The sequence below is a fragment of the Anser anser genome (genome assembly GCF_964211835.1).
Source record: "Anser anser genome assembly, chromosome: 8".
Lineage (NCBI taxonomy): Eukaryota > Metazoa > Chordata > Aves > Anseriformes > Anatidae > Anser > Anser anser.
The window spans coordinates 14662901-14680982 of NC_139728.1; the positions used below are offsets into that span (position 1 = coordinate 14662901).

General features: G+C 39.6%; 1 protein-coding gene across 11 annotated transcripts in view; it reads right to left on the reverse strand.

Moving 5' to 3' along the window:
• PLA2G4A (phospholipase A2 group IVA) overlaps window positions 1-18082 on the reverse strand; it is a 116803-nt gene that overhangs the window by 19229 nt on the left and 79492 nt on the right. For all 11 annotated transcript variants that reach the window (XM_083846853.1, XM_083846856.1, XM_083846854.1 and 8 more), the window contains 3 exons: window positions 10708-10844; window positions 6087-6309; window positions 4535-4649 (listed from right to left, as the gene is read on the reverse strand). In XM_083846853.1, the coding sequence (XP_083702979.1) occupies window positions 4535-4649; window positions 6087-6309; window positions 10708-10844 (475 nt within the window). The remainder of the gene's footprint in view (window positions 1-4534; window positions 4650-6086; window positions 6310-10707; window positions 10845-18082) is intronic.

Below are 18082 nucleotides of genomic sequence, written 5' to 3' on the forward strand. Positions count from 1 at the left end.
CATTTGGATTCCACCAAAAATAGTTTCCAACAAGAAAATGCAAAGCTAAGAGACAGTCGAAGAAATTATTAGTACCAAATTATGCCAACATATCTACATGCCAGCTTATGGAATAGAGAATTCAGTACAAATATGAAACAAAATGTTCTAATGTCGTTTCTGATTTAATCAAAAAAACTTCAGAAGCAATTTCCATTCTACAGTGTATGTCTTTTTTGAAAATGGATTTTTAGCTGACTTTGAAATATTTTCTTTGGTACCAGTGGAGTTGCTAATATCTGAGAACTCACTTCAAAAAGGGAGCAAAAAGGAACAAAAAGTATTCTACATTTTCATTGTTTCATTCAATCGTCTATCTTAACTTCCACATTTTTAATAGTCATCAATTTGACTTCTATAACTAAATTAGAAAAAAAATTCTGAAGCAGAAAGTCAAAAGAAAGAGCTTTAAAAATCCCCCCAGGTCATAGGATGCCATCCACTCATCCAGGTATTCAGTGTTTCCATTGAAACGTTAACCAGAACGTTAACCACTTGTACTGAAAAGGAAAGATTTAATTATGACTGTTGTGTGTTTCACTGGTGGGGCAACATTTATCTACATTGTCAGATACAACATCCTATTTTCCATATCAACCACCCACAAATACATTTTCACTGTTATTGGAACAGAGGGAAATTCCTTTGAAGACCCAGTCCAGGAATTTAAAGCTATTTCCCTTTGAGTACCATCAACAGCAGTTGGAAGATATATATTTCAGAACCATGTTGATAATGAAACTATTTAGAATTAGAATTAATTTTATCTGTGATGGTCCACCTTTTTTTTTTCACTAAAGATAATTATTTCTCAAATCATATAGCCCACTCAGGAAATAAGACGTCTGTCTTAAAATTAAAGGACTTTAGCTTCTGCCATTCCTGAAGCTCTTTGAGATAACGGCCATTCAAACGAGCAGGACTTGAATGTCCCAAGAGACAAGCCTCTCCCCGAAGGTCAGAAAGTGAGAGTGGAACCCTATACAAAGAGAAATACTTGGTGTTTCAGAGAATTTCTGTCTCAGTTAATCAGGTTAGTTCCTTGCCAGTGGCTTGAGCCAAAATGTACTGAAGTCAAAAAGTCTCAGTCGTGCTCACTGATTGCACTTTGAATGTGGTCCTCATGTAAGAGCATAACTACATTCCTACATACCAGCCTTCAGCTGGCTCTCAGAAGGGAAGACAAAGGTAATTTCCCAACAATACACACCTAGCAGCTTCAGGATAGGGCACATAAATGCACAGACAGCACTCACACATACACACACACACTCACACTCACACACTCACAGAAATGCTGGTAGCTACCGTAAGTTTACTACAAGTAGTTTCAAGAGCAAAACCCTAAAATCCAAATTTCAACTGGTCTGGCATTACAGCAGCAGGAGAAGTGGCAAATGAGGCTGTTAGAGGGATGGAAGCATGCAATACCAAAGCCAAACATTAAATTACACTCCCCTCTTTAACACTGGATATCAGTATCTCCTTATCATTAAAGAAGCTATCTTAATAATAATAATATATTTAAAAAAATAAAATAAAAAGCTGCCTCTTAACTAAATCACTGTAATTATGTTCAGTTATGATTACTGCAGTTCTGGGTATGGCCGGCGCCACCAGGGTCAGGAATACTATGGGTTGGGAAAACATGCAGAGCCTGGGGCATGAAAACTGTTAGTAGCTGCATGAAATCTTGCACCATCACTCCTCAAAGGAATGTTACCTGATATAATTAATGCATTTCAACTTGAAACTACATGAAAGATCTCACCTATGACTATAATCTAGTAAATAAGAAAGTGTAAATATTTTTATTCAAAACCTACTACATCATACCAGAAGTAGCTGTTCAGTTCTAAAAGGAGAAAAGCTTAAACAGAAACAATCAAGATCTAGCATTCTATATGATAATAAATGTGATGGTCTCAAAAAGGGAAAACAAGATCCATTGACAGAGGCAATGCCTTTTTTGTAAGCTTGAGAATGATAAGGCTTGAGAAACTTGACCAGCCTTCAGGTAGTTCTGGACTTGTTTAGAGGCCATTTCCAACCTTACTGATTCTATGACTCTATGATCGTATGATTATTACCTAAATATCATTTTGATTTTCAGAAAGAGCAAATAAGGAACCCAAATAAAATTCCTCAGAAAACAGAAGGTCATCTGTAGTGGGTTTACGTGGCGGGGTTTTGGTAGCAGGGGGACCAGTGGGGTGGCTTCTGCGAGAAGAATCCAGAACCTTCCCCATGTTAGGTAAGGGCCCCACTGCTGGCCAGAGCCAGGCCAATAAGCAAGGTTCTTTGCACCACTGTGAGAGCATATTTAAGACAGGTTAAAAAAAAGTGTTGGACACAGCAGCTGGGAGAGAGAGAGGAGCGAGAAACAGCCTTGCAGGCGCCAAGGTCAGTGAAGAAGGAGGAGGAGAGGTGCTCCAAGCACCGGAGCAGAAGTTCCCTGCGGCCTGTGGTGAGGACCATGGTGAAGCAGGCTGTCCCCCTGCAGCCCATGGAGTACCACGGTGGAGCAGGGTTCCATGCTGCAGCCCGTGGAGGAGACCACGGTGGAGCAGGTGGATCTGCACTGATGGAGTTTGCGGCCTGTGGAGGACCGCTGCTGGAGCAGATTCCGGGCCAGACCTGCAGCCTGTGGAGAGGAGCAGTTTGCTCCTGAGGGATGGACCCCGTGGTACAGACCCATATTTGGAGCAGTTCTTGAAGAGCTGCTGTGGGCAGCCCACACTGGATCAGTTTGGGAAGGACGACATCCCATGGGGGGGACCCCACATGGAGCAGGGCCAGAGAGTGACTGAGAAGGTGCAGCGGAGACAAAGCATCAGGGACTGACCACAGCCCCCATTCCCCCATTCCCCTGCACCGCTTGGGGGGAAGAGGTGGAAGAGGGTGGATGAGGGGAAGGCATTTTTGGTTTCTTTCCTTTGTTTCTCACTTCTCTAGCTTGTTAGTAATAGGCAATAAATCTTACTGTCTTCCTACTCTGAGTCTGTTTTGCCCGTGACGATAATTGTTGAGCGATCTCCCCATCCTTATCTCAACCCTTGAGCTCTTAGTGTCATATTTTCTCCCCCTTCCCCTTTGAGGAGGGGTAGTGAGACAGTGGCTGTGGTGGAACTCGGCCGCCCACCCGAGTAAAACCACCACATCATCAAAAACCAAAACAGTTACACATATGTTCAAATGAAAAGCTTTCCGATTTCTAAGAAGAAAAGCAGACATTCTCCTATGAAAACTGTAAATTAATTTACAACTTCATTTTCTATTATGAACAAATTTTTGACAGCAACTTTTCCACATACTCTTTTTCAGAAATCTGGATATTACATGATTTCTAAACCTTGGGCAAGCCACTTGGTGCTTCCCTTCTCAGTCATGTATAACTACATAGGCATATATATTCCTGTGTTTGTACAGCACCTAGCAAAACTGGACCCTTTCTCAAGTGAGGCTACTGGATGGCACTAAAAACTGTGAAATAAATGAAAGCAAAAGCCTCTTTTATGTTACCAACAGTACTTTATGCTGTGCAAGAAGTAAAAAGGAGTTCATTTCTAATTTCACTCTTCTTTTAAAGAGGAATAATCCTGCCTGTCTGAAAACGTTTCCCTTTTACTCTTTGATATATTAATGTTAAGCAGCTTTCTGCGGTTGGAGAAACACCAGCTTTTTATCTTGACATCTTGACTCCTGTTATTCGCTTTGCTACTTTGTGTATAAGCAACATTCTTTTCAGTTGGTAGGAAATCTTTTTTCTTTTCTTGTAGAAGATAGAGAACAAAACCTGGCCACCACTTATCATTCCACAGAAACCTAAAACAGTGGTAGGATTCATTTCCAGGGACAAAAAAAAAAAAAAAAAAAAAAAAATTGACCTAAAATACACTCATTTTTTGTTTCCATTTTACTTGGTAATACAGACAGGTAAAGATGCATCTTAAGAGCCAAGAAAAAACTCGGTTCCAGGATATGCCATGAGGAATATGCCTATTCAATACCTGTTCTCTAAAGCCTGTAACTCTGACAGACAGGTGCCCACATACTGCACCAACCAAATAAGTATCCACATAAGGATGTGTTTGCTTACTCCTGAGTAACTCCTTGTTATCAGATTCTGCTGTCAGATTCCCAAAAGCCACTGAGCACATGTCCATTTCCCACATGTCCATTTCCCCATCATATTCTAAAACCATCAGAACTGTCCTTATGATGTGTTGCTTTGGTATTATACTTTGGCATCACAACTTCCTATTCTTGTTTTAAATTAAATCTCCCTGTAGTTGGTTCACAACAGTGTGAATTTTCTTAAGCCCCAAGGAATGTTTAAAATCATGTCAAATTCTTTCCTAATCGTTGCCATGACAATAATAATTTCAAAGTGTACCCAAGTTGCATGATGGAATTATTCTCGGAAGTTTTTCAAAAACAGACACGCACATCTCTCTCCTTTTCTCAAATGACTCCACACAGATTGAAAACATACCTGCAAACATAAGCTCTGAGACATCTGGTTTGACATGAAGACATGTAAAGAGTGGGAGAGCACACTGTGCTTTATTGATTTTCTCCTTCATGTTACTCAGAGTGGCGTCCATTCTCTGCACGAAAAGAAAGAAGTAACGTCCAAAAGGATCCTATAACAGCCTGCTGATATTTCAGAGACTACTTTTTTTCCCTGAGTTCTCAAATACAGGGAAATGGACAAATTCGTTTACTTCCAAGAAAAACAGACCAGAAGAATTTGTAAAAGGAAGCAATTTGCTAGAATGTCTTTTATCTGCACAATTCAGGAGGAAAGGAGTAGGCAAAGAGTTGATAGGAAGGTCCATTGCATCATTATATAATGCATTATAGAATCCAAGATAACATGACCACAAACAAAACTGTATTGTTGGACAATGCAAGTTCTTCCCCTTCGTTACTGTAAAGAAAAAAAAAATAGGAAAAACCTTCTCTTATTCAGAACTGTCATTAATGATCATATAATGTTTTCCAATCTGTGCTGTTTCTGAGAAGTCAGGAAAGACTGTCACTAGGAAAAGCAAACAGACCATTAAGAGGCTTACATTTGCCAAGCAAAGGCCTGCATCTTCCTCAAAAAATATTCTGGTGTCCGCAACCAAAAACAGACTGAAAATAATTACAGCATAATAGTACTAGGAAACGTTATCTGTGAATAACCAAGAGCTTTATATCCATTTTTCACCAAGTGTGTCAGGTTCAGATTTAAGCTAAATATCTGTGCATTTGTTTAACTCCTTAATAAACAGGGACTTCTAACCAACCTCACAGGATCATCAACACCCCTTCATTGTCAGAAACTTACCTTATATATCACAGTTACTAAAAGCTGTGTTGCCTGTTTTTCAGTATTTTAGTGTTTAAAAACTAACTGTAATGTATACTTATGAAATATGCAAGTGTATATATAAAACAAGTCTGCGAATCTATTAACATATTGCAATCTTACCATAAGATCAAATCTAAATTCTGCTTACCTGACTCACTTGAACTTGAAGACTATGTGCTTGATTCAGTCAAATATGATTTGTCAATAATAAAATACAACAGTATGAAGTGCTGCTGCTATTGTCTTATTTCTCAGAAAAAATAATACTAGAGATGTGGATCTGGGCTTTCCCCTTGTAAGTAATATTTCATTAAGCAAATGCTGCTTTTCTTATAGCAAAATGTGCATAAAGAGGTTGCAATATTTTGTAAACTTTTATTGAAAATGCTTGAGCTGTAATTTTCATGGATGATATATAATGCTAAAAGGATGCTGCAAATCTCCAGCAGTTGAGTTCATTTCCACTGCACATGAATGCATGATGTTTTCCTAGCTCTTACAGAAATTAGTACCATTCAGAAACACATTCCAGAGCAAGAAGGCATTTTATGAGTTTATTATCTAGTATCCACTCAACTATAACTTTAAATATTCAAAAAAACAAAAACAAACAAACAAAAAAAAACAGCAACAGACTTATTACACAATAGTTCCACAACTCTAATAATCATAAAAATGCACTCACATTATGGATAAGTGTTTCACCTATTAGCATTCCGAAGATATCTGTGAATGTGACAGGCTGTCCTGAGCTTTTTTTATTCCATAGTGCTTCAATGTAGCGTTTGACTTTCTGAGGAGTGAGCAGCAGAAGTGGGTTGTGACTCACAGAGTTCATCAATTCTTGATTAATCTCCTTTGGTCCTTTTTCTGGAAAATCCGGATGTGAATACAAAGTTGACATGTACCTGCAATGGAAATAGGCTCTGTAAGTGCCAAACCCTGTTTTTTTTTTAGGTGCCCGAACCATACAACAAGCCCATAAATAATTTGATACAATTACTGATTAAATCAGATTTTTTACTCACTGTTTACACAATAAATTGTCTTTTTTTTTTTTCAAGACACAGAAAGCTAAATAATTTGTTCTAAATGGAAACATACAAACACATATTCTTCAGACACTTAGATAACATTTATGATGTAAAAGATGAAAGTGTTAATCATTTACCTATTCAAGGGATAATGGACAGAATTGTTGAAGGCTGAAAAATCAGACTTTCAAGTTGTCACAGTGTACCTAAGTTTGGAGGACTGGAGATTCTATAAGCATACATAGATAGTTCATTCACTCCAAGATGTACCCCTTTTTGTTGCTCTTCAGTGCATAATCATTATTCAAAAATTACTAAAATATATTAGTGTATTAGCATATTTTCCAGGATCTAGGTGTTTTCATAATAGGATGAAGCATTATGACAACAACATGTGCAGGGATTTGAGTCTGAGGATTTGGAAGAGGTCTATCAGGCAAATCTCAATTTTGTCATTGAGTAACTCTGGAAACTAAAGTTTTGTTTACTCAAAACAAAGTTTAGACACACATGTAGACAACTGTGGTTTTCACTTTATTGGTTTAGGTAACAGGACGGCTGAAGACTCTAGACAGGCTTTCCTAATCTACTAGAGGCTCCTTTCACTATTATTTATTCCATTAGCTGGCTCAGGTATACATGCCATACTGCAGGCATAATTCTGCGTAGCAGTTTCACACACACTGTGTAAGTTTGGCTCTGAGATCACTGCCCCGCAATTTACTTGACAGCATGATGAACCCTGTCACATGCATGATGTAAGGACTTGATTCATTAAGCCTTTGCACAGTTGCTAAAGCTTAGCATGCACGTCAGCTCGTGGGTGGAACAAACACAGCAGCAAGCTTCCATCTAAGCAGAGAAAGGAAAATGCAGGATGAAGAATTCAGTACAAGGTTGAAGCAAGATGACAGAAACAATCAGGGTGGTAAATGCATTGCTCCGAGGTTCGGCATGCATCTGAGTGAACAAGCAAAAACCTGCCTCTCCCTCCAGGAAAGGGATACTCCACCCTTCAGAAAATAGTAAGAGAAGAAGAGAGTATTATTCCCAGCTAACAGACTGCATGGAAGAAAATAAAAGAAAAAGAAAAGGAAGAAGGGGAAGGGTGGAAAGGGAAAGTAAAAAGGGGAAGGGAAAGTAAAAAGGGGAAGGGGAAGGGGAAGGGGAAGGGGAAGGGGAAGGGGAAGGGGAAGGGGAAGGGGAAGGGGAAGGGGAAGGGGAAGGGAGAAGGGAGAAGGGAGAAGGGAGAAGGGAGAAGGGAGAAGGGAGAAGGGAGAAGGGAGAAGGGAAAGGGAAAGGGAAAGGGAAAGGGAAAGGGAAAGGGAAAGGGAAAGGGAAAGGGAAAGGGAAAGGGAAAGGGAAAGGGAAAGGGAAAGGGAAAGGGAAAGGGAAAGGGAAAGGGAAAGGGAAAGGGAAAGGGAAAGGGAAAGGGAAAGGGAAAGGGAAAGGGAAAGGGAAAGGGAAAGGGAAAGGGAAAGGGAAAGGGAAAGGAAAGGATGCCAAAGTGTCAATTTATTTATTCATCAAGCAAGGAAAGTCTGAATAGGTGACATCCCTAAGACAGTAGAAGTGAATTTGTTTAAATACAACTGTTTCCAGCATATGTTTCTGACTGAATCAGTTCAGATAATCTTGCTATTTTAATAAATATTCTACAGGTTTACATTGGGTCAACTTTGTATTTACACCTGAGTTTTCTAGAAAAAGGACCAGATGCCCAGCTGAGACCTTTCCAGGACATGGACTATATATCCAACCCTAGAAAGACAATGAAAAGTCTTCACGTAGCATCGCACAACTCAATTGTTCCTCATCCAGTCAAATGAAACCTTCAACTTTTGAGGAAAATTTGAAACAGTACATCCAGATGGCTGAATAGCCAGTGATAAATGTGCCTCCCCAACCATTAGTGACAGAAAACGCAACAAAGGCAAGTTTGGGATGCCAACCTCTTGTAGTTAAATCTGAATCACAAGCTGTTATTTTAGTCCATAGGTTGTTCTGTCATTTCTAAAGCTTCCAGCACTCTGAAAACTTCCTATCTAGTATGGGAGCAGGGAGCAAGCTTCACCCCAAAGTGGAAAGTAATTAAAATAACAAAGAATAGAACGGATCATTATCTATTTCAAGTAACAAGTTTAAGAGTATTTCCTTAGAACATGTAACCAAAATTCATGTACTTGCTTGAAGTTACACCAAGGGACAAAGCTCATGCCAGGCAGATCCCCCGCTCATTGATATTTTGCTATTCCAATAAAAATCTCAAAGACATGAGACATTCATATAAGTCCTATTATTGATTTAGACTGGAAGGAAGGAACCTTGAAGTCTGTAGTCCAACCTCCTGCTCAATGCAGAACCAACCAAAAAATCAGACTGGGTTGCTCAGGGCTTTGTTCAGTCAAGTTCTGCTTTCACATCCAGTATCTGCTGAGTCAGACAGAGAGGATGACATCTTACCCAGCCCAGTCAAGTAAGGATGGAGCAACCCATTCCAGTGCTTGACCACTCTCACTGCAAAACATTTTTCCTAATAAATAATCAAATCTCTCTTAACATAACTTATGGCCATTACCCCTTGTGTCCTTTATCTGTATACCTCCAAGAGTTTTCCTTACAGCTACTCATTAGGTAGCTGAAGACAGCAGGAAGATATGCCCCCACCAATACCTTTGCCTTCTCTTCTCAAGGCTAAACAAATCCATGCACCTCAGTTTTGCATGTGGTTCAGTCTCCTAATTCACTGGGTGGTCCTTTGATGGAGTTAATTCAGTTTGTCAGAACCTTTCTTGTACTAGGTGTACTAGACCGGATTCAGGTCCAGCTCCAGTATTTCAATTGGTACATACAGAAAGAACTAGTTATGATAAAATTCTTTTTTGTGACATTTGGGTAATTCCTTGCAAAGTTCAAAATTTTCTTAATATGCAAAATCCCCTACTGCAATCTGATCAATTGACAATAAAAACAAGTTTTAAAGTTAGACAAAAAAGTCTGTAATTTTCACTTAATGAAAAAATGTAGTGCTAAGGAGGCCAAACAGTTAAGAAATTTGGCTTGATTTTGCCAAATGCCTTTGGCTGATGAAAAATGTTCAGCTTTTAAAAATGTTACATCATGTCATTTAAGAAATGTGAAAACAAATAGTTTCAGCATTTGTAATAAGGGTAATTTGCAACAATTTTTATAAAAGCCAACAAGACAAAAGGCTGTGGATTCATAACACTGGGCAGGGAGAAGAGCAACCCTCTTATTCAGAAGGCAGACGTAACACAGGTTCAAATTAGTCTGCTGCCTACAAAGCCCTGAGCCTGTAACACCCAGAGAGTGCCTTTCACAGTGACATCACTCTGATTTTCTCCTGTTGATGTTGTTCCTGTTAATGACAGGATGAAGTATTCATTGAGTCAGACAGAAGGACATTATAACTACCTGATTAGGGCATTCTCAAGTTGAGACATCTTGGAAGATCTTCTCTTCCATCTGATTGACAAATTGTTTTAAAAAGCCACGGTACTTTGTAAATGAAACAGTGACAATAGGAGTGATACAAGGCAAATCACATCACATATCGGCATGGCCATCAGCATTCTTCCCTTCAACTGGAATACATCTGCTCAAATTTCCTTATGCTAAGAAATGATCCCTGAGCACGTCTTGGACATTCCCAGTAAACCTACTATGAAGTTTATCTACTACTGAGTCTAAAATGGAACAAAAGATCATTCAATGATTTTGAGAATCTTTGAGAAGTACCGCAAAAGGATATAATCCACTTGGAACTGAATGAGTCATCATTCAGTCTAATTGATTTTTTTCTTTCATTTAATAAGAAAAAGAAAACCAAACAAAAAATATTTTGGGTTTATATCAATAGCTTGATTTTTTTGGTTCACCTATCAAGATGACAAACTCAGTTACACGGTTCTACTATGCACAGCATTGACCACTGATACAGAAACGTGGCTGTATATCTGTAGCATCTCTTTCCATCTATTCCTGCTGCCAAAGCTCCTAGGAAGACCACCTGGAGACTGAGCTGTCCTCTTCCATCCTTCCAGGCATTCTAGAACACCTCCACTAGCAGATCTGCTCCACTGCCGTGCTATGCAGTAAGACAGCTGGCTCCCTAAGTAATTTACCTGTTGATAGTGTGTACATAAAATTTGCTGTGAATCACATCCTTAGAAATAAGTTAATTCTCATGAAAATTTGTTCTTGAACTTCCTGAAGAAATAGTGAAAGAAAAACAAAAGAAAAAATCCTTACCACGTGGATCCAGAGAGGCCAGCAATGTAAGTTGCACAGTCTAAAACTCCTGATTCATAAAGTGCTTTCATAACTCCAGCAAACCCTACCATGGCACGAAATCCACCTCCTGAACCCAATACTGCTATCACTGGTACCTGCATAGATGAGAAGAACACAGTATCAACACTTCACTTCTGATAAAGACTTAAAGTAGCAAATAAATGTTACTCATCAGTCACTGGCCAAGCATACCACCCTTGTGCAACTAATAAGGTCACAACTGAGTGATCCTCACAGCAGAGATGAAACCTACAATTTTCCTAACCTGTGCACAGACACAGGTTAGCCAAACAGAAAGTATTCTGCACTGTCTTAGTGTCACGTGTGTAAGAGAATGCCAAACAACATTAATCAAGCACTTTCAGATACAACATTTAAATAGCCTACATAGAATGGAACAGTTCCATACATGCACCCATGAGGTTTACTGTTCTCCTTTGGCATTGGGACCCACGGAGTAACGTTCAGTACCTGTATATCATTAACTCAGTCCCTTTTGCTTCACAAAGAGCCGACAGCAGCAGGACGTGCAGGCTGCAGCATAGGAGGAGAGCGCTGCCGACTACAGGCAAGCATAACCAGGATTTGAGCATTTGAGCAGCAGCACTAGAGGCTCTGCCAAGGTGGATATATCATGGAGGGGCTGAGCAGACTTCCTTCCAGCTTCCTATTTATGTCGCACCCAGAGGCTGGCCACCGGTAACCAGAAGGTGCCAACAAAAGGCATGTAACAGCACCTCAGTGCTCATCCATGTGGGCACAAGTGATACAGGGGAGACCCTGAGCAGATGAGAGGTGCTTTGCCCCCTCTTGTAGCAGAAATGTGGGGCACAGGGAGCCACAGCTGTGGCCTGTGGAGTTGATCTTTCCCATTTGGAAGAGGAATGGTTCAGGCAGATGTTATCATGACTAGGCAACATCAGCAGGAGACTCTTGTAGTCTTGCTCATGAAGCCTTGCTTGATGATGAGGATGGTCCATTCAGAAAATAACTATCAACTTAACCAAAAGAGTGAGGAATATCCTCCTGAACAGACTCTCTAATTAAATGAGGAAGACTTCAGACTAACTAGTCATCAACAGAGAACTACAGAAGCAAAGGGTGCAAATACTGCAAATGCAGGAGGTATGCATGTGAGAAAGCTAGTGGGGAGAATTGCATATTCCCTCTCAGGGGACAAAGCTCAGAGGCTCACCTCACAAAGTCTCTGTAATAACGTATAGAGACTGGACATGAAACAAGAAAAGCTGGAAGCTCATGTGCATTCACAGTCACAGGATGACACAGCCAGTGACAAAGACCTGGTGGGACAACAGGCACACCTGATGCACTGCCATAGACGTGTGGAGACTGCTGAGGAGGGATAAGCAGGGAAGATGGTGCAGGGGGCTGTGCTCTACAAGAAGGCAGCTCCTTGACTGCACAGAACATTGGGATGAAATCAGACACGCATCTTTTGGGAGTTTGTGTGTCAAGATGAAAGAAAGTTGTGGCAGTCTGATTCACATTGCCTAACCAATTGGATGAGGTAGGTAAGGCCTTCCCTAAAAGAACAGCAGAAGTCTCCTGATCTGGCTGTCGTCCTCATAGGGCAGTTTAATCCCCTGCTCGAAGGGCAGCAGTGTGCAAGCCGTCAAAGAAGTTTGTGACAATGACCTAAAGCACATGCTGGAGGGGCTGACTAGTGGTAGTGCTGCGCCTCACTGCTGCTCACAGACAGTAAAGAACCAGGGGACAAATGTGGCCACTGGGAGCTGCCTGGGCTGCCAGTCCTCATGAGGTGACGGAATTCAGTATCAGACCAACGCTGGGACAATCAACATCAGAGTTGGGACTCTGCAATATTCTAAACTCTGCATTATCCTGGGACTTGCTAGACGGAATCCTCCCGATTTTCTCTGTTGACTGTAAATTGAGTGCTGATAATGCAGTCCTTTCAGAGACAACTGAGACTAGCTGACCTCCAGAGCTTCCTTCCAAACACTATTTCTATAATTCTGTTGAATCATATTTTTCATTTACTACATGCTGACAGGGGACAATCTTATCACTGTGCAGAATCCTTCATTTTAGGTTCCTTTCAGGCACAGAAGGGTAGTGCTTCAGTTTTTCAATTCTTCAGGTCAAGTAGTAAAACATATAGAGAGGGTGAAAGTCAAATACTGACTCTCCTTTGCATCCTGTCTACTGAAAAAATGTACAGAATTTCCAGTTCAATTTACAAGCACAGATTAGCAGCATTGCTTCAGACTTCAAAATACAACCAATAAGTCTACAAATTAGCTGTAAACCAAGTCAGGTCTCGGCAACAGTAAGCTGTTGCCCCCACAATGTTCTGGTACTTAGAACACCAATTGCTGAATATCTTTAGAAGTAGAATTTATTTGAAGACATCTCCACTTGTAGCAAGACTTCTTAATAAAAATATACTCTTGATTTTTTTTTGAATGTTTGTCCTGATTATCCCTAATCCAGGAAATAAACAAAGTAGAGAAGATATTAAATGCAGTTATTTAATAACTTCTTAGTCACAAAACCACAGAAATTTTTAAAGCAATCTAAACACCAGCTTTAATCCAATTGACATCTAAGTGACAGAGCCAAAGACAGTAAGAGTTACTAATAAGAAACAGAAGAGAGACTAATAGTATTTTGGTTAGGAGTTTAAACCCACATTTGATAACAAAAAAAAAAGGATATTACTAGCATGAAGACAGTCTCAAATTTAAAACAATCTTGCAAAAACTATCGGTGAGATAAGGAGAATTTACGTGCATCCTTACATCTATTTAACTACTAAGAGCAAACTGAGCAAGAGCAGATTCAGTTACAAGTGATACCATATTGAAAACATATCTACAGGAGTTTTATGTTATACTTCTTTCCTTCTTCTGCAAATAAGACAGAAAAAAAGAAAAGCCCGCTTGCTACCAGCATGAAGAGTTTTAGACTAAACAAGAGTCCCACCTGCCTTTCAGAAACCAAGAAGAATTTTCCACTGTTCAATGGTGATAAGACAACAACCTCTTAGTTGTTACTAAGCGTAAAAAAATCACACACTTGTGCAGAAAGCCTGTATCTGATCAAACCGGTAATCGGTCAAAAATTTCACTGAAACTCAACTTAAGCTGCCAATGGATGGGATTAGTTATAAGAAAAGGAACCACGTGACTACCGATTTTTTTTCTATAGACTCCATACTTTAAGCAGCGAAATTCCCCTGTGGACCAAAAATGTATAGCCCCTTGGATATGACCAAATAAGGTGAAACATTTCCTGAGGCTTCTGTTCTGCAAAAATTACTTACTCTTGATGCAGTAAGATTGTTTGATTATCTTCTTTGTAAGTGTTAAGGTTTAGTAATAGAAACCACAGGTATTTATTGGCATCAGCATTCATCATGCATATCCAGAGATAGCTATCTATCCAAAAATGACAAAACAAAGGTAAAGATTTAGGACATGCCTGTTTTGTTAAGCCAACACCCCAATAACGGAGCAGTTGCTTTGAACAGAAGAGCCATATTACTAATCAGAAATTTAATAATGTACGTTAGGCTTTGAAAGCTCTTTACAAACACTACCTAATTAATCTACACAGACAAATCCTAACAGGATGAAGAGGGTGGTTTGCAGGTGCAAGCCTGGAAAAAGTATGCATGAACACTTCCAAAGCACCACTATTCAACTAATCTATTCATCAGTAATGTGGCATGAACACAAGGGAAAATGTGAGTTTCCTTCAGAATGCAGAGAAGTCTGTAAGGAGGATCAACAAAGAATATCAAGAAGAGTCACTAGCATCCTGGCTGCAAATGCTTCCTGTATACTTAACACACAGAATCAGAGATTCCTGCACTGGGGGAGGATGGATATACAGAGAGGTACATGTATATATAGGAATCTCTCAATTTCCACTTGGTATCAAAGCAAAGGATGAAGAGTTGAAATCACTACTTTATTTCCAGAAATGCAGTTCAATGAAAGAGCTCTAGACTAGAGGGCAGTAGCTGAAGCAAGCTTCCCACAATAAATAAACTTCTTAAAAACTGAAAAAAAAAAAATGGAGAGAAGCTTCTACTGCACATTTGCATTCATTTATTTTGGCCAATCTAATCCTAGTTGACATGTAGAACATAAGCAGGGTGATGAAGGTAAGAGTCCTTTTCTGCTATGAAGAGGAAAGCAAAGAGCATCTTTGCTACTACCAAATAGGTACCTTTATTAAAGCAGCTTTTCAGCTGCAATTCAGTTTCCAGCAAGTTTAAGTGCAAGAAATGGTGAACTCTGAAATTACATACACCCATCTTACACATTTTGCTCTAGGATAAGTAGGGGAGAGGCAGGGTGGAAGTAGCTGCAGGCAGAGAACAAAGGGAAAAGAAGCAAGAAACCATCTCACCATTGAGAAAGAATGGAGAAAGCAGATTGAGGCATGCATATGCCTCCATATATACAGGCTGTGGCTAATGCACTCCGCTCATCTGAGGGACTCTGAAGCTGAAATCCTTTGTGAAAGCTGTGTAGAGGTACTAATTCCATTCGAGCAGATTAGTAAACATAGATTCACAAGTGATACACAAGAGAAGTCATGCAGGAAGCCAACAGCAAAATTGTGAGTTCAGTTCAAGAGTCCTGGTGACAAAAGCCTATTGCTCTAATCCCTGGCCATACAGCCACGCTTATTTCTATATGGTGGCATCCTTTCCTAAACAACCAAAGGGCCAGGCCAGCATGGCTTTCTTTCTCCTACTGTTGGTCTGCACAGCACCCAAGCTAGTTTTGAACAAACCAGTTTAGATATCATCCAAACAAGCTCCGCTGAACAGGACTTAACAACCTTGATGAAGCGTTTCATTAATGCATTTGTATTGCTTCTAAGAACCAAGCAGCATCGTAACACGGGGAAAGGCTCAGTGCAAAACATTTCCACTTCAACCCTTGGGCACCTCATTTCACCAAGTGCTGACTGTTTAATCTCTTTAACTGGATGTGAAAATGAAAAGCATGTGGGAAACAAGATCTCAGAAAAGCGAGCTCTGAAAAAGACCATCTCAGTCATACTTTTCAGTAACCTGGCAAAAAAAGCTGAAATACATTAAATCCTGTTTTGGGAATTAATGGTGCAGATGTTTTCGTCCAACTGCCCTGGAAACACAGCGCACAAAATCTGGACAAAAATGCCTGTGGTGTAAAAATATTTGCTGGGGGACACATATATTATTAAAAATTGTTCTGCAAATCCAGTCTGAGAGAATTATATGCCTTCTCTAACTGATTTTTTTATTTTTAGAAAATTGTTTAAAGCAACAAAAATTATCAAATGAAGTAATAACACAGGTACGAGAAATCTCATCCTTTGTGTTTTCAGAATGTGCTTCAACATTAAGCAAGGAGATTTGGAAGTACACACTTATCTACCATCCAGGGATGTATAATTATTTCACAGGTATTAAAATCTCACAGCATCCCTGCAAGGCACACATGCTGCTATTCACAGATGAAGAAACTTACATGAACTCTGAGTAAGTGACTTGTTTAAGATCAAACAATGACTCATAGGCAGGTAAGAATACTTATGTCTCCTGATGCCATGTTAAGACTTCAAACAACCTATAAATCCTCCTGCTATCTCACATCTCTAGCAATAAAAATAAAAGTGACAGGCTATAAGGACAAAACTGTATTTTAATTTGAACAAAAAGGATTTTTCATCACTAGAAGCACCTAAAAAATTTGACAAGTCAGCTTAGAAATACACACTTGGCATATGAAAAAGGGGAGGATCACATTACCTCAGTCCTTCTAGGGCTGATAAGCCTACAAAAAGAGATTACTGCCTGGTCTTGGAAGATGCAACTAAACCGATGAACTTTGAGACAGCAAGGGATACCAAGGGAAGATGATGATAAAAAAAATATGAAAGCTTACCTAGCTTTTGCAATAATGAGATTTATTGATGCGTATATACCACCTGCATAGAACTGACACTTCAGGTGCTAAACATCACTCCAATCCTACCTGGATCTTGGCAGAACATCTTTGCATCTTTTCTGAGAAAGATATGTCTGCTGAAGAAGATCAGACCAATGTCATCCAGAAATATCTGCTCAGATAAGATTTGCATGCATCAACAATAAAATAACTGCACTGATTTTTTTTATTTACAAAAACAACCTTCAAAATGTTTGTACATAATGTGCGTGTTATATGTCTCTACAAATAAAATATCCACAATATTCTCAAATTCTTTCATCTTCCTCAGAAAAACCATTCAAGCACATTTTATTAAGCAAGAAAAAGTTCAAAAGTGCTTGTCAATAACACCTTTATTACCTACTGAAAACTTAATAGAAATTTAGAGGGCAATTCTTCCATGTTGGTTCCAGTTGCTGCAAAAGACTGTCACATTCTGTTCATACTAAAACGCACAGAAAGAACCAGTGTCTTAAAGCCAGATTAATTCACTGATTCTGTTAACTGCTTGACCCACCCCAAACAGTCATCCTGTCCCAATTCTGGAAGCAAAACACTAGGCAGAGAACAAACAGGGAAGAAAGAGGAGGATGGAAAAGCTAGAAAAATAAAAGTAACTGGACCTGTACTAAGTGTATCCTTCATTAACTTGAAATAAAGCATTGTTGTACAAAATCACTGAAAGGGTAAGTAGGGTTCAGCACACTTCCTCACTTTAATGTGACCCAAACCGTCATCAGTCTTTCTAGCTCTACTGGGTTGACATTCTAAAGTACAGAGCACTTGTGAGTTGATGAAAGCTGCAGCTTCCGACACCCTCTAAGAATTAAGCTCCATAATCCTAGTCCTATAAAACAGGCTAAGGAATAAGAGAGAAGGAAAGAAAATCAATTCTCAACTGACTCTGACATCAAAACAGCTCTTTTCCTGCCTGATCCTTTAGACATGAAGGCCATACAGCCAAGGCAACGTTAAGAGCACAAGCTGAAGATCAAGCATGCAAGGGCAGATTCCACCATTGTGTGCATGCCCAGAGCCACCGCACGCTCCTTGTGCAGCAGATATTGCACATGCCCTTCAGGCGTTTTTTCAGATGACGATCTCAGCTCAGAACCAAGTCCTTAACAAAGCATAGAATTCAGCATCAGAGTAGACTAAAACACATGGATACATCTCCTTCCGTGGAGAATTCTAACCCCAGCATAGCCTTCAAAGAATTAAAACAAACAAGATTAAAAGTTACATCAGTTTGTTTAAGGTGCCAATGCAGATGAAGAGCTGTGATTTCTATCCGATGATGGCATTTATGCAGTCCTGTCCTCTTGCATATAATGGACATACCTTATTTAAGTGCAGTT